The following is a 25,374-nucleotide window of genomic DNA, read 5'->3' as shown; positions in this document are numbered from 1 at the left end:
TTTTGCTGTCTGACCCTTGCAGAGCCTGGCAGAAAAGTTTTCTTTCACCCTTCCTTGATTCAAACACCACAAATTAAACTGCCAGTCTTTCTTCTGAAGTGAATTCCTTCAGTCACTGTACATTGATTTTCTCTGCTTTCCCTCCAGCTCCCTGGTCTGATATGTACTACCCTCAGTGATGCAGGTGAGGAACTGCTGAGGAATGGAGAGGCATTGTCATCTCCTGGATCCCTCATCCACGTCCTTGCAAATGTAGCCTGGATACTCTGTCTTTTTTCAAACACAGACTGGTGAAGCTACTGACCTGGGCATTGACCTGCAGGTGAGTCTGGAATGAACCGTCTCCCCTTACCTGTAATGGGGTGACATTCACCTGCTGTAGTGAGTTGTGCTGCGTTACACACTGGGGATGAGTGACCCTTGCGTTGGCTGAATTCATTGTGACGTGAAGGGGCAGATTTTCAAGCAACTGTAAGTGTAAGTCAACATAAAAACCCCTTTTGAGTTACTGCTAACAGCTGTAATACCAAAGGGGATGATGTCAGATATCAGCCCCATTCAGTATCTCAGGAAATAACTTGAAAGAAGGCCTCAGTGTCACATTATACCAGTATGAAGTGGATGACAAATTGGGGAAGGTGTGGGAGGCTGAGATGACACTTTCTGAACAGCAACCAGGACAAAGAAACAAGTCACAGTAACCCACAGAAGTTCAAAATCTAGACAGGGATTTACACCAGAAAAACTTTGAGGGAACTTCATCTGAATTGCAGATCTGCAGTAAGAGACACTTGGAAGATGGTGGACGTAGGATGACCTAGGAGTGAACATGGCTCAGAAATTAGAAAAGAATTTGTCTAGACATGATGTCAAAAAGGCCAAACAATACTAAGCTGCATTAGCAGATCTGAAAATAAGGAGGCAGCAGTGGCTCTATATGAGAGTATGTTGTGACCACATCTGAAAAAAGTGCTTTTAGCAACCTATTACCAAGATGGGAAGGACTGACCTTGAAAAACAGAAGAAAATTGATTTGGGGAACTGACGTATCAGAAATTGCGAAGAGGTAATGTATGCATGAACTCTGTCAAGCCTACAGTTACTATAAGTAATTGCAAGCAATTAAGAAGGGGAAGATTTAGCCTGAATAGAAGGAAAATGTGTTCATATATTCAAAGCAGCAAGGAGGGCCAGGGCTTGTTTAGCACAATCCAGCAGGGTCTAAGAAGGATGGAGCTGAACAATAGGAAAATGTAATACAATGGACTGCTTCCAAGCAGTGAGATCTATTAAAAGATGAAACCATCTCTCAAGGAAAATGGTTGGTTTCTGAGAAGGCTGGACAGCTTTCTACAGAAGACAAAGCTTAGATTTTCCCCTTCCCCAGCATTCTAGAAGACACTTCAAAGGGCCCTCCATGTCTGGCTCACAGGGAGCAGCAGCAGCCCTGGAGCAGCTCCACTGGGTGTTTACTGCTTTCACCTAGGCAGAATTTAGAGCAGCAAGAGGGCAAAAAAATCAAAGCAGGACCCTCACCTCTCAGATTGCGAATGAAGTCCTCCAGCATCATCTTCCTGTCAGGCTTGATGTTGGGGCTGTACATGTCCGTATTGAGGAGGATGATTGCAAAGGCCAAGATGAAGATGGTGTCCGGGTTGTGAAACTGCTGGACCACATCTGGGTTACACATGCAGTACCTCTGGCTGCAGCAGGAGGGATGCACACACTTAACACGGAACACGGAAGTCCTCTGCTCCAGGGTGGCAATGGCTTAATCACAAGTGGATCAAATTCCTCCTTTCACTCCACCTCTCACACAAACAAGAAGGAACTTACTGCTCTCTGAAGGCAAATTTACCCACCAATGGCTGAAGTAGGCCACTAAAACTTCAGCTTCCTTGTCTTAAGGAACCAAAAGGCAAGTGAGACTAGAGACAGCTACTCAGGCTGGTGTCACTATGTAAGGGTAATATAGGAGGTGTCTACTCCAGCCTGCCTTGCTAAGGACAACGCACTCCTCTGGATGTAACAAAGGAGCAACCCAGCACCCCTGCAAGCCCCAGTGCTGCTCTTCCTGTGAGTCACCAATGGACATGGAGTCCCTTGCTGGCAGACATGTCAGGACTGGCCTCACTCTGGCCCTTTGTGCCCTTCACGCCACTGTATATCTGACAAGGACATGGCTCTGCTGCATCAGTGGCACAGAGGACCCCATGCTTCAAAAGCCCCTCCGTGATCACCTTCTTTGGAAGGGAGGTCCCTGGTCATTCAATCCATGGCTGCTGCGTGTTTTCTGCCTTGGGTGTGCTTCCACTTGGTTGCAGCAGTGGGGCTGCAGGGCTCATTCTCTTACCTGAAAGCCTCAATTAGCCGCTCGACCTTCTGTGCCTCCCCCTGCACGCGGATGTGGGCCTGGAATTTCCGCAGGGCTTCGTCCAACTCCATGCCTGAGAAGTCCATCTCGTCCACCACGCAGCTGTAGGAGGGGGACACAGCCTTCATCAGTACCTTCTCCCACGAAGAATGCTAAGCAGGCTCCTTTACTGTGGTGCCAAGGCTCAGTCCTCAAGGGAAATACCATGGGAGAGGCTGAGAGATCACTATAACTGCCCAGACCATACTTAAAATGGGCAATAATTTCAGACAAGTGATTCCTGCATTCTACAGCAGGTGAGTAATTCTTATGCCTAACCATATATGTGTGTGTGTGTATACATCATGATATATGTCTCATACCATACCATATACAGCATATACATGGCATTTACTTGTGCATATATACAGCATTTCACATACATATACAGAGAAAGTATAAAAATATGTATTGATATTTATCTGTATCTATATAGATACAGATATCTAGACATCTATATTGACACAGATATTTAGAAACCTATATCAATATCAATATAGATATAGATCCCTCTATTTCTGCCTCTCCTATGATCTGGTAATCATTCACACATTGTCCATTCCTCGCTCCCTCTCAGCACATGCACTTGTTCACTTCCTGCTTACCTGTCCTTCTCTAGGAAATGGTACCTGTTGTGCAGAAATAACATTACAACATCAGCTGGCCTGTAACATCAAGGCTGGGTAAAACTCTGCCCATGTAGTCAAACACCAGGACTCCTCAACAATTTATTCTGTCCAAACCCCTATTCATTTTATACATTTCTACCCATTCCACACAATCTTTTCCATTTCCACCATATTTCAGTCCCATGCTTGCCTGTTATCTGCTGGAAATCCTTCACCTCATACATCTGGTATTGCTTTTCCTTTTACAGCGATGCATTGCACACTGGTAATTCATAGCCAATTTAGATACTCAAAGAAGGGCATGACACCTCTCTTGTTTCCCACTAAAATACTCTCTGTTAGTCTCCAAAACCTACTACTACAGTTCTTGCTGTTCGTATTAGTCAAATAATCTAGTTGTTCTTATTCTTACTGCATGATGTTTTGGTCATTTTTAATGACAACACCTTCCCCATGTGGCTTCAGCACATTTTGTTAGCATATTCCTACCTTTTATGTTCAGGTCATTATTGCAAGCATTAATCAAAAGACCAGTCTCAGAAAACTCTGCTCATAATCTCCCTTAGGCCCAACTTCCCATTTCAGGAGAGTATGTAGGCACTAATGTCTGCATCAACCAATTCTCTCCCCTGTTTACGATTCCTCTCCTAATTTCTCTCTCTTCTACTCTCAACTAACAATTTCTCATGTCAAATGCTTTGCTGAAGTCTAGAATTAACTTCTGCGCGTCCCTTTTTTAGAAAACCATTTATTTTAACAAAGAAAGACATTGAATTAATCTACTCTCCACTGGCTTTTGGTATGTACCATTTACCTTCCTGTCTGCCATTATTCTTTCCCATAAATAAATACTCAAAGCTCACATTATATCTGACAGAACAAGAAATTCGCAGGTGCCAAAATCCCATTTTCCTTAAGCCTTCCTTAAGTACAAAATTACTAATTCGCTAATCTTCACTCATATGGAACCATCTGGACATTACAAGTGTATTAAAAATTCAAGGACTTCATGTTTTCTGCTTCTATATACCTTGGACACTAATTCTATTCCCCCACCCCCCACCCTTTATCTCACCCTCTGTATTGTGTTTGGTTTGCTTTCTCATGTTGTAAAGGATAAACTGACCCAAAATTTAGGGTTAGGAGGAAATTTTCCCCAAGACAGATTGTCTGGGATGGTATGAGGAGTGGTACAAGGAAAACAGAGGGGGAGAGGATTAGCTCTCATCTGAATCCTTCCATTTCCTAGGATTATCTGGAAATTTTACCAAACTGCTAATAAAGGGATGTGCTGTCATCAGTTTCTTCTTCTTCCTTTCCGTGATAAACTGGAGATGTGTCTGTTGTTTTTTTCTATAGTGCTGCAGCTTGCTGTAGGCAGTTGGGAAGTGTTTTGTGAGCTAGGCTGTTGAATGCCATGTGCAGCCTTGTTAGAAAAAAAAACCTATTGCGTGATGTCTCAAATGGGTGAGGGACAGGGTTCAAATGCTCAGAGATGTCCCTCCATTCCTACATACCTCTATTGATTCAAGAGTTGAGATATCATTGCTTAACTGGAGGGACACCCACAGAATAACTTACCAAGAGCACTGGCTGAACATAGTGTTCAGTATCTTCTAAGGTTGGAGCCACTACAACCTCAACTAGGAAATGTGGGCTCTTTCCCTGCACAGACTCTATATAATCAAAATGTAGGAACAGCTGGTGAGGAGCAAGGGCAGAGAATCAATGGGGCTGCTCTCATAAGAAATCTTACATGAAATCTTTTTTTCCTCTCCAAGAGGTGGACTGCAGAAACACTCACAAATTGTTTCTGGCAACTGCAAAATCTTTCTCCACTGCCTCTTTCCTTTGTTATTTTTATTTTTCTCATACTTATACTCAGATGTCCCTTGGGTTGACATCAAGGCATTCTGCTTCTTGGAATTTATCTTTGACAGTAAGAAAAGTTTTTCTCTGGTTAGTCGTTATTGTGTTCACAGCTGCAACCACCTCTGTGGTTGGACCTTTTTTATTAGTTTTTAAGCCTTTCCAATGCGTGATGTTTCTCAGCATTGACCTCAATAATTTTGCTGTTATTGCTGCTTCCAGACATGTGAAAGCAGAGTCCTTGCATACACCAACGAGACCTGCTGAGGTCACCCTAGTAACCTCAGTCCACCAGCACTAAATTATGTATCTTTTGCTCCCTCCCTCATTGATCAATCCTTCCCCCTCCACACAGGCTGCACTAACACGTCCTCCCTTTTCTGTACAAATCTCAAATAATAAAGTCAATGCCCTTGACGCAGAAAGCATCAAGCCTTTATTAGGACAAGTAGGACAAGGCAACTGTTTATAGCTTTTTTCAAACTCGAACAGGCATTGCTACATGAGTTATGCTCAGCTTCTCCTTTGAGAGTTTTTTTCACAGAGTTACAGATGCAGAATTGCTTTGTAAATTCTCAGATGAACTCCTGGGAGTCCCTTCCATTTGTCTCTGAGCTCAAAGAAGGGTGCCCCCCACTTTGCTTCCTGAGAAAAGTTGACCAGGCAGAAAGGACAGGTTGGGAAGAAAGTTTGACTCAAGCAGTCAGCCTGAGCTTGCATTTGATTGACAAAGCTTGTGCCAAAGGTCTGAAGAATAGCTCCTAGAGGAGTCATGAGGTATGCTGCTACTTTCTGCTGCCAGACAGACAGTAGAAAGAATGGTGGATCATAGTTGTCTGATATTTTTTGTAAGCAAATTTGACACAGCAAAGTCCATCCAAAGAACCAAAGAGCCTTGTGCCATGGGGCTGCCATGTTCCCACTCCTCTTCTTGGTGACTACAAGTTTTGCTGCCTGGCCTGACCTCAAATTCCTGTACAGATTCCCGCTAACTTTCTGAACACACTGTGGTGCATATGTCAGAGCTCTCCTGAAATGCAATGCAACTATTATTTGTGAAACCAGAGCAAGGAGGTCTTTTCTTTCCAAGGTACAGACCCTGGAAGCTGACATAGGATATCTTGGCAAGACTGCCCTAGTCCTGCTCATGTCTCTACTCCTGATATAGGCCAGAATGCTGTTAGCCTTCTTGGTCACCTGGGCACACTGCTGGCTCATATTCAATCAGCTGTCAACCAACTCCCCCAGGTCCTTTTCTGCTGGGCAGCTTTCCAGACACTCTTCCCCATGGGGTTGTTGTGACCCAAGTGCAGGACCCAGCACTTGGCCTTGTTGAACCTCATACCATTGGCCTCAGCCCATCGATCCAGCCTGCCCAGATCCCTCTGTAGAGCCTCTCTACCCTCAGGCAGATCAACGCTCCTGCCTTCCTTCCCACATAGTTGACACAAGCCATGTGAATCAAGCTCACAGTGCAACCAGAGATGCATTTAGCTCAGTACTCACTGAGATAGGACTTTGGATGTTTTTATCATGTTGCTGAAGTGAGCTGGAAAAGTGCTGACACCCTGCCTTATAAGGTGGTGGAGTTTGAGGGCTCTTGTGCCACCTGTATACATGGGGAACTTGGTTTGTCCTGAGGCACTCAGCAGACAGACACCTCACAACTGCATGCCAGGTGCCAGGTGATGGGACCAAAGGGTGGGCTCCTAGTTGGATCATTTTGCTTAGCCACTGTGGTGGCCGTGCTGCCTCATAGGCTGCAGGGCATAGATCCCCCCAAAAGGGGGTGGACAGAGTGGCATCAGAGCCGCAAGGATTTAGCACGGGGCTAAGCATGGCAAAAAAAAGCCTTGTGGTGAAAGGGTTCAGTGAAGGCAGGAAGCAGCTGTATCGTGTGGGGCTGGGATCTGCTTGCCCAAGCGTAATGACCTATTTTCCAGCTTTTCCGCTCAGGTGACAATGCATCAAGAGCTGGGCTGCAACTAAAAGTGTCTGTAATGAACCTGCAGCCCACGCTCAGGGAGGGAGCAAGGGGGGAGGCAGCCAGGTGGAAAGTTTAAAACCAGGAGGCACAAAGATACTAATAAAAATCATCCCTCTTCTCAGCTTCCCTAGCCCTACGAGCTTTCTGAAGATGAACCAGGCTTAAGGTGGACTGCAGAAGAAGAGCTCAACTCCCTGTGAGGAGGTTGTCCTGCACGTGTCAATTGAGGCTCACAGAGAGAAAAGTGAGCAGGACTCACTGACTCCTTGTACCAGTAGGCATGGGCACGTGTCCCAATCCTGCCCTCAATGCCCTCCTCGTGCGAGGGTAGTCTCTACAACAGAGACCATGGCCCACACCAGCCTTCCCTTTCTGGAGGATGCTGCACTTACATGTATTGCCTGCTTTTTTTCTGGCGCTATGTCATGCCTACTTGCCCTCCCAGGGGTGTTGGTAGCTCACATGGCTACTCACTTGGGCATCCACTCCTTCTTAAGTGAGACATTTCCTAGTGTACTACGCCTTTGACCAGAGCTGCCTCCCAAAGTGGAGAGCTGTTCCCACGTCAGTCACATTGGCCGTGCAGGGGAGGGTTCTGCCCAGCCTCCACCTTCCCCTCCAGGGGGACCTTTGTCCCTTGGGGACAAAGGAAACCACTGTTTCCCTGGGCACCTAGGCAGGTTCAGCTGCACCTTCAGCCTTTGCAAGCCTGGCATGGGAAAGCTGCTCTTGTTCACAAGTTTGATCTGTGCCACCGCTCTGCTTGCAGCAGAAGGTCAGAACTGCTGAACATGTTCTTCCCTCTGTCCTGTTTCCATCACTTCCTTATCTATTGCTCCACAACCCTCCTGCAATGCAAGTCCCCTGTTGATCCTCTGTAATGCCCTCAGTGAGAACGGGAAGGGAGGCTAGTTTGGACTGACCTGTCAAGTTCACTCTGCCAGTCCAAGAGGAATCTAACACTTCTTTGAGAAGCAGCCTCTTTGCTGGGTTCCCAGCTCTGCACTTACACGCCTAAGAGCAGCTTTTCTCTCCTTGACTTCCCATGAGAGAAAGAGAAGAAAATACATGCTTGTCAGATAGGAGAGCTGCTCACCCACAAGGACAGTGTGTCTAACAGCAACTCACAGCCTAACACCAACCAGCCCCCGACTCAGCACAATGTCTCCCCTGCTTGAATCCCTGCCCCTTTCTCCTCTGACAGCAAATGTGCCACTTCCACACTTCCAAGTCCCACGACCTGAACACAAACTATCCAGTACCAGCGGCACAGTCGACTCCGTTCATGGCATCACTCACATTATCTTGTTCATGAATGAACTATAAATGGAAGCAATTCCTGAGTCAGAAACAGGTGGAGGGGAAGAATGAACTAAAGTGAAGGGAAGTATGAATGAAGGAGAACAAAAGCAACAAATAAACACAGAATAAAGAATACAAAAAAAGAAATAAACAATACATCTGAGCATGTAATAAAAAGAAAGGAATGAAGAAATGATGCAAGAATGATGATGTGTCTCATTTTAAAAATATCTGTTAATGCTTTGGGCCTGACTTTTTCAAAGTAACAAAATTACTTTTCTGCAGTACTTGCCAAGTAGATTTGATAAAAACTTCTCAGTACCAGATCAGTGCTTTAACGGCCCAGGCTACCTCTCTACAGCTGTATTCCCTGGACCAGTAGACATTGAAACCCTAGGGCAGGTTCTCAGTGACTCCTCCCAGCTGGCTGCAGGGCAAGTCGTGAAAGCAGATTCCCAGTTGAAGAGGCTGGATCTTACTGTGGGATGCTGGATCACAGTGGGTGGTTGTTAGTGTGGGATACTCAAAGTTGGTTACAGATGGGATTTATTCCCTGTAACATAAAATGCCTGAAAGCTATATGTCCAGCCTAAACTTGCACATTGAGAAAAACAACACTCAAGGGACCTGTCTCTCCCCATTGACTAAAAGAATTCATAAATTGATGGATGACACTAAACTTGGTGGTGGCTAATAATAGGTGAGATAAATCCTACTTTTAAAGATTGAACCCTTTTCTTCAAGAGAAAATGACATACTGCATCTCCCTAAACAGACAGGCTTGAGCAGTTTAGTGTTATCAAAGGATGTATGCCAAGTATAGTCAGATACCGTTGAAAATCTCCTGCTCTCTCCCTTGTTCCTCTGGCTAGCGTGCATAATTACTTGTAAGTTATCCAGACACCTTTTCTGGGTTCCAAGAAAATCAGTTAAAGGTTGAAAGATAGAGCAGGAGGATGGAAGGGAGAATATAATTTCAGATTTCAGGGCTTTTAGGCGCTGGGCATGCTGGTGTGGGAAGGTAAAGTAGCATACCGAAATGCTCAAGCCTCATACTATGCTTACCCTCACTCAGCCCCCTGCCCAGGTACATAAGAGGCTTTGCAACCAGCATGGCACTTCTCTGGAGTTCTGCATTTACTAGGTCGGCAGTAAAGAGGGATCATCTTCACAGTGCCAAACGCCACTGTGCACTTCTGAGCTCTTTTGCCTGAATCCCGGAACAGGCAGTGGTTGGCTCATTTGTCAGCCAGCACAGCTTCAATACCTACGGAAGTCAGGAGAAGTCTGCAGAGTATAGACTTATGGCTGGACTTACAGCTGAGTCTGGAGTTTGTAACCTGGGCAAGCTCTGCCCCACCTCCAAATGCACAAGGGAGGCTGACACTTTTGCAGATGTTTTAAAAGCTGTCCTATTATTTATTCATTCAGTTAGGTTAATTCAACCTGGCTGCAATAGAAACAATGCTTACAGTACACAATTCTAACACAAGTTTTCATATCGAGCGAAAGCGAAACTAACACAGCAAGTAGCATCAATAATTGAAATTGCTTTTGGGAGGAAGAGGATGGGCCAGTGTCCTGGTTTGAGCAACACAGGACTAATTTCTCTTCTAATGCTTGGGAAAACTGCACTTTTAGAAGACTCTAGTGTCTTAATTTGTGAAAATATTTACTTTATAGCCAGCTATGGTGTGTGAGTTTCAAGGTCTTAGTGTTTTTTGAACTTGCCAGGTGCGGGAATGAGGAGGAGTGAGACTTGGGTACTTGACCCAAGCTGGCCAACAGGATTATTTCACACCATGAATGTCACATTCAATACATTCAATATAAATTAGAAAGTTTGCTGCAAAGCGCACTCTCTCCCTTAATGGCTGTGATCCAGAGAACATCTTGCCCTGGTGCCAGACCCCTGAGGCCTTCCCTTCCTCCTGAAGCCATAGCGCTTGCAGTGTCCAACATTTGTGTCCACTGGGAGTGCACAGCTTCCGACTGATATAATTGGCTGAGTAAGCCTTGTATATTCTATATTGCTATCAGGATCAACATTGGTTCTTTATGCTATTAATGTTAATTATCTAGTCTTATTCTATTAAATACGTTTGTATTTCAACCCCTGGATTTCCTTGTTTTTTCCTGATTCCCCTTCCCAGGTAGGAAGGGGTCATCAGGTGATAGGATAATTGTCTAAACAACAATAAACTGTAGTGGACTTTCTCAAACCACAACAGCCAGGAAGGCTCCAGGGCCAGGTCTGGGATGTGAAAGAGCAGATACAACTCCCCTTCCATACGGGCATGGTCACTGCAGGTGGTCAATGTCTGTCCAACAACTACTGCCTGCCCATGGCCACCCTGCCTGGGCATTTGAGCTTGCCAGGACCAGGAGTGCCTGTTCTTCTGCCTACTTGGGCCACAAAAATGACCGTGGCATTGGGTAAATTGTGCAGAAGCTACCGTAGGAGCTATCCTGTCTGCCACATGCTCTTCAGGGAATACCATGTACCCTAACATTGGCTTGCTAAGTGTGGGTATATACGGGGACTGCGAGACAGCCCTCGCACAGTCCATTCTCCCAACCTGTGCCAATGTTCCTAAGCTAATTTGACTAGAGTTGGATGGGGAATGAGAACCAGATTAGATCTTAGACAGTTCTAAAATGCCAAAAGGTCTTTGAGCTGCCTCTTGCTCCCACACAAACCACTCAGAAGTTGTGACTAGCCCTTGAGCTATAGCACGCTGGAAATGCCAGCACACTATACTACAGCAGCCCTCTATCTTCCTGCAGCACGGACAGGAAAAATATCCAGGATGATAATCCTGGGTCAGAATTTCTCCTGGCAATGCCTTGTTTCCATGCTTGTCACACCTCTGGGTGTGTAGGCATTGCTCAGTCAGCTCTCACAAGCAATTGATGAAAATTTGCTTGCAAAACCCACCAGTCATTGCTATCCCCAAGCTCAGAACTGACACGGGAAGAGAGTGAAAGTACCTGCAAACAGCACAGCTACAACTAGCTGAGTGTGTGTGTTTTTCCTTCCTCTTTTAGAACATTTTGTGTATATTTTATGGTTACTTTTATTTTTGCCTTTAAGGAAGACGAATCAGCAATTTATTGTGAAGAGGGGATGGCAGAATGGATTGTTAGTGCAAGAACATGTCTGTTCCCTGGAGAGATCAGACACAGGTCTGAACCCTGAATTCAGACCCAGTTGCTTGATATATGTTCATGTACATACAGGCCATGTTCAAGACACGTTCATGTACACACAGCTTCAACAGCTCAGTTCCCATCTCTGAGCCTTACTTTCTCTATCTGTAAATAGGATGGCAGGGTCACTCTCATCAAACATTTGGAGTGCTACATTGAGCATTGAGAGGTGGAGTGGAAACTGAGAGTAATGAGCATGATGGAGTAGGGCCACCTGCTTTAACGGCCCTCCTGCAACATGCAGAGACAAGACAGGCAACTATAACATGGCAGCTGCTGGACATTGAGTCCGGGAGGCAGACACTGAGCTTTGCAATAGGGACTGTTCCCAGGAGCTGCTGACACAGAGTTTGTAGTCACATGTAAAGCAGAAGAACATGGTCATTTGCAGGGATGATGCCAAATTTAGGACTACAAGGAAGTGCCAGCCTATTGCTATTGCAATATTTCCCTGTCCATGCAGAGGCTAGGTTTGGACTTCAGCAGAGTATCTGTCAGGGGATGCAGCCCACACATTGCTTGCTGGAGAAAAAGAAGCAATTACTTTTAATTGTAGCTCTCAGCATTAAGAGACTGGAGAGAACATGTGTCTCATTGCCGGCCAAATCAATATCCATACAGTATATTAAAAAAAGAGCTGGACCAAAGGTCAGGTACCTGCAGCAATAAGCAGCAATTGCAGCAGGAATGAATTTTTAAATTTGGGCCCAGATTTGGCTCTTGAACTGGCATCCTCTAGTCTTCCCCTGGAGTAGAAGTGGTGTGTGCATCAGATTTGGGGGTTCCGTTTGCCTTGGTTCAAGAGAAACCACTGTAAAATTCAAAGGAGATACAGAACATTTTGAAGAATGGGAGAATGTAATAAAGGGTCCAGTTCAAAGGACATCATGCCTAATGGAAAGGCAGCTCTTACTAAGAACTGTGCTTCTGCCTAATAAAAGAAAGACCCAGCTGAGTGCTGGTCATCCCTTGAAACAGGTCTCTGAACGAGCTTGTTGCCCCCTGACTACACACATCACATCACCCTGCATGGCAGCCCTCATATTCACACTCTGGTGCAAACTCGCCCTGCTTCCACTGTAGCAGTTATCAGGGTGGGAGAGGTAGTGTCCCCTGTTCCTGATGTCCCCTTTTCATCATACAGAGAGCTGTGCTTTCTCCTTTTCCCTCATCTGAAGTATATCAGGACCGTGCAGGAAACGAAGGCTCATCTCAGTTCCCCAGGCCTATCTTTGCAAGACAGCTTGTCATCTTGGACAATACTCAGAACAACAGGTAAGATGTTTTTCTTCCCAGCACTTCAGACCCTGATCCTGCAACACTGGGGGCTAACAAGTTAGCAATGGTACAATGTGGAAGGCAGAGCAGCAAGCAGGTGCAGAGGTAGTATAGGTCTCAGGTATTCACGGGATTTTACAGCCCAAATTGCAAGACTTGAAAGAGGAGAGAGGTGTAGGCTGACAGATGCATGGTTTGTGTGACCAAGAGAGGGTCACAGTGAGACAATTGAAGGGAACAGTCCAGCAAAGGCAGCCACTGAACAGAAGCAGGGAGGAAACCTGAGATCTTGCTCAGACAATGGACAACTCAGTCAACTGGAGTTTTTGGAGTGGGGATGTTCCTCAGTGCTCTGTGACTGCATTGGAAATGATAAACCATTAGCAGCATGTTTCCTCATGCAAGCCTCTTCATTACCACAGACAGGACCAACTCCCCTCTTACTATCCCCATAGTGCAGTTGGACAAACTGAAAAGGTCACCAATCTCAAAACTGGACAAAGAGAACCAGGTGTGGAGCCAGCAATAGCTGCTCCCTGCTGATCTCACAGCAAGGAACAGATATTTTTCCTCCTCTGCCTCTCTTAGTACTTCCCAGAAACCATTAGAGGTGCTTCATCTGGATGGGGTGAGACCCCAGTCACAGAGTTTCCCAGCCACAACACCTCCCAGCATCACTAGTCCTACCACACAATAGCGCTGAGCTCCTGCTAGATGATTGCAGGCCCTCTGAGGAGAGACTGAAATGAAAGGGCTGCTGATACTAAGGGTGAAACACATTGCTGGGAAACACATTGAGAGGTGCCAGATAGATTGAGAATGGTGAAATTCCTGCAGAGTGGGGATGGAAAGGCATGGAGGACAGGGTGCTTGCTGGTGCAGCCAGAGGCAGGGTGGGCTGGCAACTCCTTTACAGTGCAGGGAGGAGGGGAAGAGGTTTCCACACTTACTCAAGGACATCCCTGTTGAACTGCTTCTTGCTGTTGCCCAGGAACTCCCCAATCATCTGGCGGCTGAGGCCCTTCCGCTGGAGCAGGAAGTGTGCCACCCCAATGGGGGTGTCCGGGATGAAGCCTCGGGAGATCAGGAACTGGATCCCTTTGTCTGGGTTTCTGAAAGGGAAGGACAGAGACATGGTAAGTTTGCATGATCTCCTCAAGGCATTATTGCCTCTGCCTGACCTCATGGCTTGCAGCAATGCAGCCCTCAGTATGTGCATGGCTTCCTATGAGTTCATGTGTGTGGCAGGGACGGGACTGGTGGGGGACAGGGAAAAGTGACTTGGGGGAGTCCCCCCTCTCAGGTGCGGCTGAAGACAAACAGATGCCATGGGATGTGCTGTGTCACTTGTAGCACCTGCTGTCACCCGGCGATCACAAGTGCCATCCCACTGCTACAAAGGATCCTGCTTCACAACACCAGCCTCATCAGTGACTCTCTTCTGCCACCCCTCTGCTCCAGAGTCAAAGGCTCTTATATCTTCCCTGCCCCACCTTGGTTGTTTAGTGTCCCTGTGAGGATATCATTAGACTGTGTCCCCCACACAGACAGCACAGGAAATATCAGTACGTTCAGCTGCTCCAAATGCAACCCACAGAAAGCTGTCCCCAAGGACCAGGGGTGAGAGCTGGCCCGTCACCCTTTGCTTTAGGGGAGTGAGGTCGCACCTTCTGTAGAGCAGACAAAGACAAAAATGTGACCTTGGAGAGACTTAGGAGACATTGCTGCACGGACTATGGCAAAATGAGGCTCAAGACAAGGGGGATAACCAAAGATGGGCACTTTTTCTGTATAAAAAATATTCTATTTTTGATAAATTTTTTAGTGCTCAGTGTTGAGTGACGCTTTCTACCTTCCTCACCTGAGCCTGGTGCTGGCTGCCTGAACAGAAATCCCATGCTCAGGTTTGCTTATACCTTCCTCCACTTCCCCCACCCTTAGCTGTGTTGTTCTTTCCTTCTCTATTGATTTACCCCCTCAGGCAGAAATCTCTGTGTGTGGGTGGATGACAGCACGCACCTGGAGAATGCCTTGTCAGAGCTGGGAGCGAGCTGTGTTCAGCTCCCAGACAGAGGGCTTTTCTCCCTCTGTGGCTGTGAGTGCCTCTCTGAGAACAAGCCTAGTGCTGAGTGGGCCTGACTGCCTGGTTGTGGGAGTGATATTTCTGCTTGTTAGAGTGCCAGTGTCTGTGCCCGCATACACAGCTTTTGGGGGCTAGTGCGTGTCTCAAAAGCACACGCGTTTGTGTGTGTCTATGTCTTGTACATGCAGATTTCTCTTGCACCATACATGTTCATCAGAGCCTGCGTGTCTGCACATTTTGGCTTTTTCCTCATGTCTCCTATGAGCACACACGCTTCTATGTATTCTGGGAATGTCTGTGAACCTATGTGGTGCCTGTCCCACAGTGCAGACAGGAATGAGCACGCATATGTGTATTGTGCAGGAGGTTTTCTTCCTATATTTCAGTCAGCCCCACTGAAGAGTGTCATGATGCACTCCTGCTGAGGAGAATTACTGCAATGCCAGGAAGATTTCCACATTCCTTTGGTTCTCTGAGCTGGTGAGTGGGGAGAGGTAAGAGGGTAGCTTCTTCATGAAGGATGCCATACTTCCATCATTAAACCAATTTCAGGGATCTTTGTCAAGGCTCAGGGAGTGTGTTTGCTCAGGCAGTTTCGTGGGGTGAGGAAAGGATAGCATGAGATCTCAGAGCACGTGAATGCATGATATGCACAGGCACAGACTGTGACATTGTCAGGTGGTGAAGGATGTGGGTGAGCAACATATGTCTAGTTTTAGGGGGATCAGCATTCAGGAGAATGGCCTGCTCCTTACAGGAGCCTCATAGGTATACAAAAAGTAGACGGGCTGGAAATACTTCTGCTTACTCTGCAATGGAACAAAGAAAATATCCTGCGCAGTGTGACATCCCCAGGGACAGTGGCTGGGAGAACAAGTCAGCCCATTAAATTTATGAACAGGAGAGCTGCAAGATCTGATACTGAAAAACCCAGGCCTTCTTCAGGGAAAAGCAACAGCGCACCTTCTGTATTATCACACAGATCTCCTGGTTCACCTTTGAAGAACACAGGCAAAGTTCTCTTCTAAGTGCAAAGGTCATATGGTCAGGGCTAAAGTCAAATTAAGCAAGAGAGATTCATAAAATGCACCTCCACCTGCACACTGGTTTTTGGCAAGGGACAGTATGGTGCCCACAGCATGAGGATGATCTCAGCTACACTGGTGTGACTCCAAAGCCACTGGACTGAATTTAGACTCACTCCAGAGGATCTGGGAGCTGAATGTAGCCAGAAAAATGCAGCTCATCCACTCGCATGGATGTGTGGATTACAGTAGAGAAGATACAAGCAATGCAAGAGGATGTAAGGTAAAACAGTGCAGTCAGGTTGCAGCCCTCCAGCACTGCCTAGACTATAACTCAAATATACAGGCATACACTATTTTTCCACTAACAGCAGCTTTTCATCAGTTTTTCCCTGGATTCAATTTGTTCCCCACAAAATCCTGATAGCAATACAGCATCTTTGTCACTGAACACCTGCAGATGTATCCTGTGTACTGCAGCATGCAGCTTTTACCCAGATGTGCAGCAGACAACTCCAATTCTATCTCTCCTGAGCCTGGTCCCTGGTATTTTCTTTAGCGTTGCAGGGGTGTTAAGCACGGCCAGCAAATGCTGCGGGATTCCTCACGTCCTGCTGGCTTTCCCTCTGCCCACGCAGCCAGCTGCCCACACACTCTGAGTTATTACAGCAGCGCTGCATAATGAAGCACTCTCCGTTCCAGGGATTCCACCCCCTCACTGCGGAGTGGGGATGGGGAAAGTGCCATGGAAGCACAGCACTGATGTGCTCCCAAGGGCCTGCTCTGAGACAGAGTGCCGCTTGCTGAAAACGCAGCGCAAGGCTGGAGAGACCATGGCAGAGGGTGCTAGCAACTGGAGGCTTTCAGCTCTTGGTCCAAGGGAACGGTGAGCAAAAAGGACGTGCACACACACATGCATGGCCTCAGCTCCATGCCCTGTGGGTTGGTGCCCACATCGCAAATCCTACAGCAGTAAACTGGCTCCTTGCTAGAAGCCGACAGGAAAACCAACAACCAAATAACAGCAGAAAGATGAAAGGCATTCCCAGCCCCTTGGATGGAGGTGCACTACGGTGTCACAAGGGGTGCCACGTGTCCATTAGATCACACTCAGAGAATAAAACAAAGGCTTCACTCAGCAAGGCTAATAGGACCTTAAAGATCACCTAGTTCCAAACCCCCTGCCATAGGCAGGGATACCTTCCATTAGATCAGGTTGCTCAAAGCCCAACCTGGCCCTAAACACAACGATGATGCATTCACAATTTCTCTGGGCAACCTGTTCCAGTGTCTCACCACTCCCATAGTAAAAAATGTCTTCCTTGTATCTGATCTAAATCTACCCTCTTTCAGTTTAAAACCATTACCCCTTGTTCTATCACTACATGCCCTTGTAAAACGTCCCTCTCCAGCTTTCTTGTAGGCCCTTTTTAGGTACTGAAAGGTCACAATAAGGTCTCCCCAGAGCCTTCTCTTCTCCAGGCTGAACAACCCCAACTCTCTCAGCCTGTCTTCATAGGAGAGGTGCTCCAGCCATCTGATCATCTTTGTGGCCCTCCTCTGGACCCACTCCAACAGCTCCATGTCCTTCTTATGTTGGGGGCCCCAGAGCTGGGCACAGCACTCCAGATGGGTTCTCAGGAGAGTGGAGTAGAGGGGCAGAATCACCTCCCTTGACCTTCTGGCCACGCTTCTTTTGATGCAGCCCATGATGCTGCATCAAAAGAAGGTGGCTTTCTGCGCTGCGAGCACACATTGCTGGCTCGTATTGAGCTTCTCATCCATAAACACCCCCAAGTCCTTCTCCTCAGGGTTGTTCTCAATCCATTCTCCTCCCAGCCTGGATTTGTGCTTGGGATTGCCTCAACCCACATGCAGGACCTCACACTTGGCCTTGTTGAACTTCATGAGGTTGGCATAGGCCCACCTCTCAAGCGTGTCCATGTCCCTCTGGATGGCATCCCTCCTCTCCAGCATGTCGACTGCACCACACAGCTTGGTGTCATCAGCAAACGTGCTGAGGATGCACTCCATCCCACTGCCCATGTCACCAATGAAGATGTTTAACAGCACCGGTCCCAATCCAAGAGGATTTGCTCCATGATCATGCCGGGCACAGAGGTGAGACTGACTGGCCTGTAGTTTCCTGATCTTCCTTTTCCCCTTTTTACAAATGGGGGTTCTATTTCCCCTCTTCCAGTCAGAGGGAACTTCAACAGACTGCCACAGCTTCTCAAATATGGTGGATAGTGGCTTAGCGACTTCACCCACAAGTTCCCTTAGGACCCGTGGATATATTTCATCAGGTCCCATGGACTTGTGTACTTTCAGGTTCCTTAGATGGTCTTGAACCTGATCTTCTCCTGTAGTGGGCGGTTCTTCATTCTCCCAGTCCTTATCTTTGTTTCTGTGCCTTGGGCAGTGTGGCTAGAGCACTTGCAGTGAAGACAGAGGCAAAAAAAGTCATTGAGTACCTCAGCCTCCTCCATATCCTGGGTAACCAGGTCTCCTGTTTCCTTCCAGAGAGGGCCCACGTTTTCCCTAGCCCTCCTTTCATCACTGACATACCTGTAAAAGTTTTTCTTGTCACCCTTGACATCCCTGGCCAGATTTAATTTTGTCTGGCCTTTAACTTTCCTAACCTGATCCCTGGCTGCTTGGACAATTTCTCTGTATGCCTCCCAGGCTATCTGTTCTCGCTTCCATCCTCTGTAGACTTCCTTTTTCTATTTGAGTTTGTCCAGGAGCTCATTGTTCCTCCATGCAGGACTCTTGGCAATTTTGCCTGACTCCCTCTTTGTTGGGATGCCTAGCTCCTGAGCTTGGAGGAGATGATCCTCAAATATTAACAAGCTTTCTTGGGCCTCTCTTCCCTCCAAGGCTTTATCCCACAGTATTCAACCAAAATAAAATTTGTCGAATAAGACAAAGTCTGCTTGCTGTAGACTGCAGTGTTTGTAGTTGTTTGGCTGTGGCCAGTTCCCTCCCTCCCTGTCCTCCAATCTTTTGCCAAGAAAACTGAGCCTTGCAGATTTACAACATGTTATTTCAGCAGATAGTTTCAAAGGAGCAGGGGAGGCCTGGCTAGGAAGTTGTGTTTCGGAGCTCCACATTAAGTCTTCTGTCCCACAGGGACCTGCAAGCTGCAGTGAACCCAGGTCACTGAATGAAGGAGGATGGCAGAGCTGCTTCCCCAAAACAGACCTGGTGATGCTAATATGTCACATGAATGTGTGCCAGGCAGACTGGGGGAGGAGGAGAGGCTGGGAAAAAGCATTTTCACTCCTGCTTTATCTTCACATCAGTGCTCATGTCAACTGTGCGGAAACCAAACGAAAACACATTGGGTGGAGGGACTCCTGCCAAGCACGGCTGAGAATACTGAAACACTTAGTAGCAGAGACATGAGCCCCACGTCCTCCTCCGGAAGTACACCTGTCCTAACACAAACACCAGAATATCCGTGTTGACCTGGAACTCTATCATAATCAAACCCCACCTGTGTCTGGTGCCTATCTTCTCTCGTTCCAGCCTGCTTGTGTTCATCAGGCAAATCTGTGTGCACCCAGAGCCTGACTTTGATATATACACATGGACCCACCTGTTCACAACCTGATCTCAGAGCTAGGAAAATGTCCTCCTCAGTTCTGTAAGAGTCCCAAATCTGTCAGCTCTAACATCACTTCAGTTCTGGATGTGCTGTCAGCCAAGCCCTAAAAACCTCTCTTCCAGGTTCCCACCTCCTGGAGTCCACAGCCTCCATGCTACACATATATTAATCCTGTGCATTTTCCCCTTGTCTGTGCAAAACTTCTGCCTAGGACTGCATAATCTTTAGTCTTTGCTCTCACCAAAAGGCCCACGCTAATGTGTGGCAAAACGTTCTTCCAGTATGGGTGCATTACATCCCCAGCATCTTCATCAGGGGACTCAAATGGAAACCAAAACAATATGAGTGTGTGATGATGGAGCAAAAACCAATGTTTCTCATGGCTTGCTTTGATGAGAAAAGTCTCACTGAAAGGCAATAAGCAAATCTAAAGCTCCTTATAGCAGCTTAGCTGCTTTCTGCCAATATAAAATAGACTATGTGTGACCCCTTGAGTTAACCTCCTCTGACAGTAATCTCTGGGCTGCTCTGATTTTGCTTTCACACCTACAGCCTTTTCATAGGATATCACTCAGATGTGTGAGATACTGAGATGACTAAACCTGGTCTATCAGGTGAAAATCCACCCAAATGCCAGAAGGAAAATGACAGCCAGAGCACTCTTACTGGGCTAGCCAAGCTCTGTTCTACCTCTGTCTCTTTACGTGGAAATGCCCAATGTTAAGTAACATGGGGTTTACATCCCCAGCTACACTTGTTCCTTTGCAACAGAGTGGAGCGGGAACCTAGATCCCAGGCTCAGCAGTTGGATGCCAAGTGGACAACAACTGGGACTGAAGGCTCAGAATTCAGGAGAGCATGGGCACTACTCATGGGGCACTGGGCTTGTTCCTCTATTAGGCAGAAGATCAGGACAGTACTTGGCAGACTTTAGGGAAAGAGCTTCTGTGGGCTGTATTGCATACCCAGATGGCCATGCCCCTGAATATGAAAGAACTTCCCCAGAGATGGATCTAGACCAAAAGCCTGCCATCACCTGTTCCTGTGAGGCATGAAATAAGCTGGGAAACACAAAAGAGGAAGAGTCACTTACATATTAAAGAGGTTCAGCCCAATGCGGTAGAGGCGCTTCCTCATGGTGTCTGTGGAAAGCGTGGGGGACTTGCAGCTAGCTGGATTCTCGCAGTGGTACCTTGGGAGGCTGAGGATCATGGCCTGCAGTGCTTCTTTTGAGGACACCTCTGAGGCTGACTTGGCTGAAGTAGAGGTGCTACTGCTGCTGAGCTGCTCTGAGTTGTCTGCATTCTCAGACTCAGAGCCTTTGCTTTGCCCCATCTCATTGCTGGCATCAAACTGGAGCTTCTGCACTGCCATCTGCCCAGGCTCAGCACTGCTGTCTCCTGCGCCATTAGTACTGGCATTCACCTCGGTGAGAGTCTGGCTGTTCTGGAGAGCTCTGGACTCAGGTAAGCTTTCTGGGGCAGTTGGTGGTTCACTGGCTTCTCCCTCCCCTTCTCCTGGGCTTTCTTCAGCCTTGGTAGCTTGAGAGAGCCCAGCCTGGGCACTGCTGCTGAGGCAGTTTGCCATGGACACCGAGGTAGACGATGAGACAGAGATGTTCTTGTTGTCAATCTGGACTGTGACATCTCGAAAAGCCATCATGAGAGTGCTGCTGCTCTTGGGTAGGGTGTCTGGCAGGAGCCCTTCCTCCTTCTCCTTGTCCTGCAGCTCAGCTTCTAAGTCTTGGTTTGGCTGCATTGAGCTGGCACTGAAGGTCTCCCTTATCTGGTATGAGCCCCCATCTTGCAGTGAGCACATGGTCTTCAGGCTCCAGGTGCTGAGGGCATCATCAATAGACTTGGCCAGTGACTGAACTTGTTCCGTGAAGGAGTCCTCCAGCTCGGTCAGTGCTCCACTGATGGTGGCTGGCAAAGATGGGGACCTCACCAATGGGATGCCCACAAAGTTATACCCCTCCACCAGGGCTTTCTCAGCAGAGAAGCTCTCTGAGTTCTGGACCCGGACTTTCCTCAGAGAGATGCGGCGTGGCATGCGGCTCTCCAGCAGTGAGTTGCGGATCTTCTCAAAGTTCTTGCTGAGCTGGTACTGCCGGAAAGCGGTCTGAATGGTGCAGGCTGCCCTTCGAGATACCAGGTGACCTCCGTATTTGTGCTCTAACATTTCAATCTGAAAGACATAAAAACGGGAGACGTTATTTTTTGCTAATTGACTTCTGATAGCTTTCTGTTACACCAGTTCCTACACTGATTAGTCTGTAATGACTGTCAGAGGAACTTCTGACACTGAATTAGCTTTTTCCTGCACTGCTGTCCCTTGATTTCAACAGAAGGCCTCCCTTAGGGCATGGCTGGCTAAAGCATCAGTACTGTGAGCTTCCTCACAGCTGTAACATGATCATGCCTCTTCCTAGAGTGTCAGCCATACAAGGTGGAGCCTGGAGGTTCCCTTCCCTTGCAGACCCACTTCTGATGGCCTTTAGGGCATGCTCATCACTGCAAATACAGTGTTCCAGCAATGTGTCTTTCTGTTCAGTAACACTCTGGTAATGTCAAGCATCATCCCTTGTCTCAGAGTGTTACTAATGCTCCTCCCCTCCTTAGTCACCTTAGGAAATACTCTCAGGGAAAGGAGAAACCATTCAGGAAAAAGAATGAAAAGTTAATTTTTAAATGCAGAAAATGATAGCATTATCACAGGAGCTAGTGAGAAACACCAGCTTCCACAGAAGTTAGTGGAGGCTGGGTTTGTTCAGTGTCTTTTAAAAAGCACTCTGAATCCCAAAGTATCTCCTTTTCTGATACCTGACTTTTTCAGGTGTCAGCCAGCAGTGAAATGAAAACTAGCCAAGAAAAGAAAGACTGACAGTTTTGAAAGGTAAAAAATTCTCATTTAAAATGTTGAGACAAGATATTAAGAACAAGTCAAAGGAGGATTTACTCCTTCCTGAGCTGGTAACAACAAACACACATGTAAATACATACACATACTGCTATGTGACATCTCAACAGGCCTCAACAAAGCAAGTATGTATGGTAATTTCTCTTCCATGGTCTAGTATTTATACTTCCTGGTAATCCCCTCACTCTTCCTCTGCATCTCAGCCTTCACTAACATGCTACTGGAGGATGTTAGATGACTTGGTTCCAGTGAGTGACTAACAGAGGACAAGAGGGACAGTATGAAGACTATGGTGGATGAAGGGATTGAAGAAAAAAGAAGGATGAACTCAAATTGCCTTCAATGAGGTTTTGGCTGAACTATGAGCTAAACTCTACATTGTCAGCACTTCACAGTGCAGAGTGCAGGTGCAGACTGTAGTGTTTATATGTGTGCGCGCATGTGGAAAAGCCAAAAGAAGGTGAAGTACAGGACTGTGAGTACTGGTGAAATCAGTCCTGAATTAACAAAGGATTCACTACATCATTCATGTGGCGAGTATGAGCTCATTAGCAGATACAAAGGATGAGTTTTACTGACTGCATCCTTATCCCCAAGCAGATACCACTCCTTGCTAGCCCAGTACTCACAGGATGAAGGACTGAGCTCACAGAAGAACTGAGTTTAAGTGCAAACTGGTTTTGTAGTTAAAGCGAGACTGACGCATGAGCCTCAGCTCTCAGACTCATGTCATGTCATCTATTTCCTTCTTATTTTCCTTTTTTGTTACCCTACATACATTGCAGATAAAACCATCAGTGAGTGATCTAGATACAAGTGAAGGCCTGGAATGACAGCTGCAAGAAGTGTAAATCACCTATGGCATCTTTCCAATACTAATTTCTCTGAAAGTAGGCAAAGACAATATGACCTTGGGAGATGACAGAAAGAGAGGAACAACATGACCCCAGCCATTCTGTCCCTGCATTGGTATCCTAGCTGCCGGAATAAGCACTGAAGGCTTTGCCAACTGGCACCCCATCACCCCAGGCAGCAACAGGTCCAGGGATCCTGCTGCACACTGGATGAGAGGTTGCCATTTCTGGAAGGAAGCAGGAGGCGGCACATCCTTTCATATTTCCCTCACTGCAAATGAAGCTGGGACCCTTTGCCTTGTGCTCAAACGTAAGGTATGCTTCTGTTTTCTGTTTGCCTTGCCCTGTCCTTGAATTCACATCTGCCCAAAGCAAGCATCAAAGCCCAGCCCAGAAATACTAGCAACTTCTTTACCAATGGAGTTGGCTACTGCAGTTATAGAGGCAGCTAACTCAGAGTTCTTCTTACCCCTAATTTAAAAAACATTGGCCTAATACTTGCCCTGCTGCCCTTCCAGAAAGGGTCTGCAGAAATGCTGCTAATAATCATCCACACAATGATCATGGATTCAGGTTCATTTACCACAAGACTTTTCAGTAGGCTTTTTGGATAAACAAGGTCCCTTCTTATCCCCAGAGTTTGATGTGGCAGGAAAGAGGAATACAGGGACAAGATGAGATTCTGGGTAGCAAGCAGAAGGGTTTTCCTGAGGATCTTTGGTCCTTCTTTCCAAAATGACCACCTTAAAATCCCACCATAAAACCAGCGCTCCTGTCACATCTCTTCAACATTGGACTCCCTGGAAAGAGACTGAGTTATCCCTTGGCCCTTCCCTTCAGGAGGAAGGCTCAGGCAGAAAAATGCAAATTAAACCAATAACCTGCACATGCCCGACGCAGACAGTTATTACTGACAACTGACCGTGAGCACTTAATATAACAGTCTGGTTAATCAAAATGTAGAGCTAATTATGTTGGGAGGGAAAGAGGAACAAATGGGAGGGACAGACACAGCTATCTGAGGGACAGAATAATAGTAAGAGTCAAAATAAGGCAGAAGCAGGAGCCTTATAATTATCTGAGGTTTCTAAGGAGGTGACAGCCATTCTGCAAACATGAAATTCATATGCTCTGATCTTATTAGAGGACAAGACAAGATATCACTGCTGATCTGAAGTAAAAGGCCAGTTCATCCCATGCAAGGCCAGTTCCCCAAAAGGCCTAATAACTACTAAGAGGAGAGATCCTTCTAAAAGTCTAAATGAATGGTGTAAGCTGTCAGTACCTTGATAAAGCAACACCAGCTTTTTGCAGTCCATTATCTCAGTCCTCCCAAAGGGCTAAGTCATTAAGGAGCAGAACAAGATGTAAAGTCAAAGAACTCCCAACCTAGTCTGTTCTCCAGTTCATACCAGGTGTGCAAAGACAGGTTCTGCATGTGGTCCATTGCCATCCGGCCCTGTCCGAAGCCAGGGGAGTCCTACAGTGTCTTGCTGCTGGGATAACAAGGACCAGGGACGGGTCCAAAGGATGCTTGAGAAGATTGGCAAAGCCAGAAGCAGCACCTGGTGGACAAGTGCCCTCCCCACCCTTGCTTGGTAGGAGTGGGTCTCTGTCTCTCTCTCCTTGGTGTAGCCCAGCCATTTCCTGTTTACTGATGTCTGAGACATTCACGTCTGACAGTCCAGAGGAATTAGGGATTTCACACAGCTGTTGGCCTGTTTTCTTCCTCTCCAGAGGAGGAAAGGGCATCCATTAGCACCACAGCAGTCACAGGTAATGGAGATGTATGTCTGGCTTGATGCAGGAACCTTCTCTTCCCATTTGAGAGGCGAGAAAGGCCAGACATGATTGGCCTTCTCGCACTCCTAATAAACCCTATGAATCACAAGTAATTGCCTACTTAAAGCTACTCTTCTCTGGGGAATGATCCGACAGCCGGCGCCAAAGGAAGGGAAAAGCAGGAGGGGGATCGGGGAGATTTCAAAGAATAATTAGCTTAATACATTTCTGGGCCTCAATATGAACACTCAGTCTGAGCAATTCAAGCCTTGTGGCTGAATTAGAAATGGCTGGGAAAGATCCATTGCTATGAGGGACTTCACATGAAGGCAGCTTTAACAGGGTCAGCCTACGGAAAGCCAAAGTGCCAGGCCTGGATATGGCCAAACATTTGAGATGCACACCCCATGGCT

At 46.9% G+C, this 25,374-nt stretch overlaps 1 protein-coding gene across 1 annotated transcript in view; it reads right to left on the bottom strand.

The window, feature by feature from the left end:
* Positions 1-25,374, bottom strand: part of IQSEC3 (IQ motif and Sec7 domain ArfGEF 3) — a gene marked incomplete at both ends in the record, with an annotated part of 106,550 nt that overhangs the window by 9,416 nt on the left and 71,760 nt on the right. The window contains 4 exons of the mRNA XM_082489175.1: positions 1,537-1,703; positions 2,354-2,476; positions 13,639-13,800; positions 20,500-21,593. Coding sequence (XP_082345301.1) covers positions 1,537-1,703; positions 2,354-2,476; positions 13,639-13,800; positions 20,500-21,593 — 1,546 coding nt within the window. The remainder of the gene's footprint in view (positions 1-1,536; positions 1,704-2,353; positions 2,477-13,638; positions 13,801-20,499; positions 21,594-25,374) is intronic.

Source organism: Vanellus vanellus (genome assembly GCF_965231255.1).
Source record: "Vanellus vanellus genome assembly, chromosome: 1".
In the NCBI taxonomy this organism is placed as follows: domain Eukaryota; kingdom Metazoa; phylum Chordata; class Aves; order Charadriiformes; family Charadriidae; genus Vanellus; species Vanellus vanellus.
The sequence above is the reverse complement of the archived record's forward strand: the minus strand, read 5'-3'. Positions and strand labels throughout refer to the sequence as shown.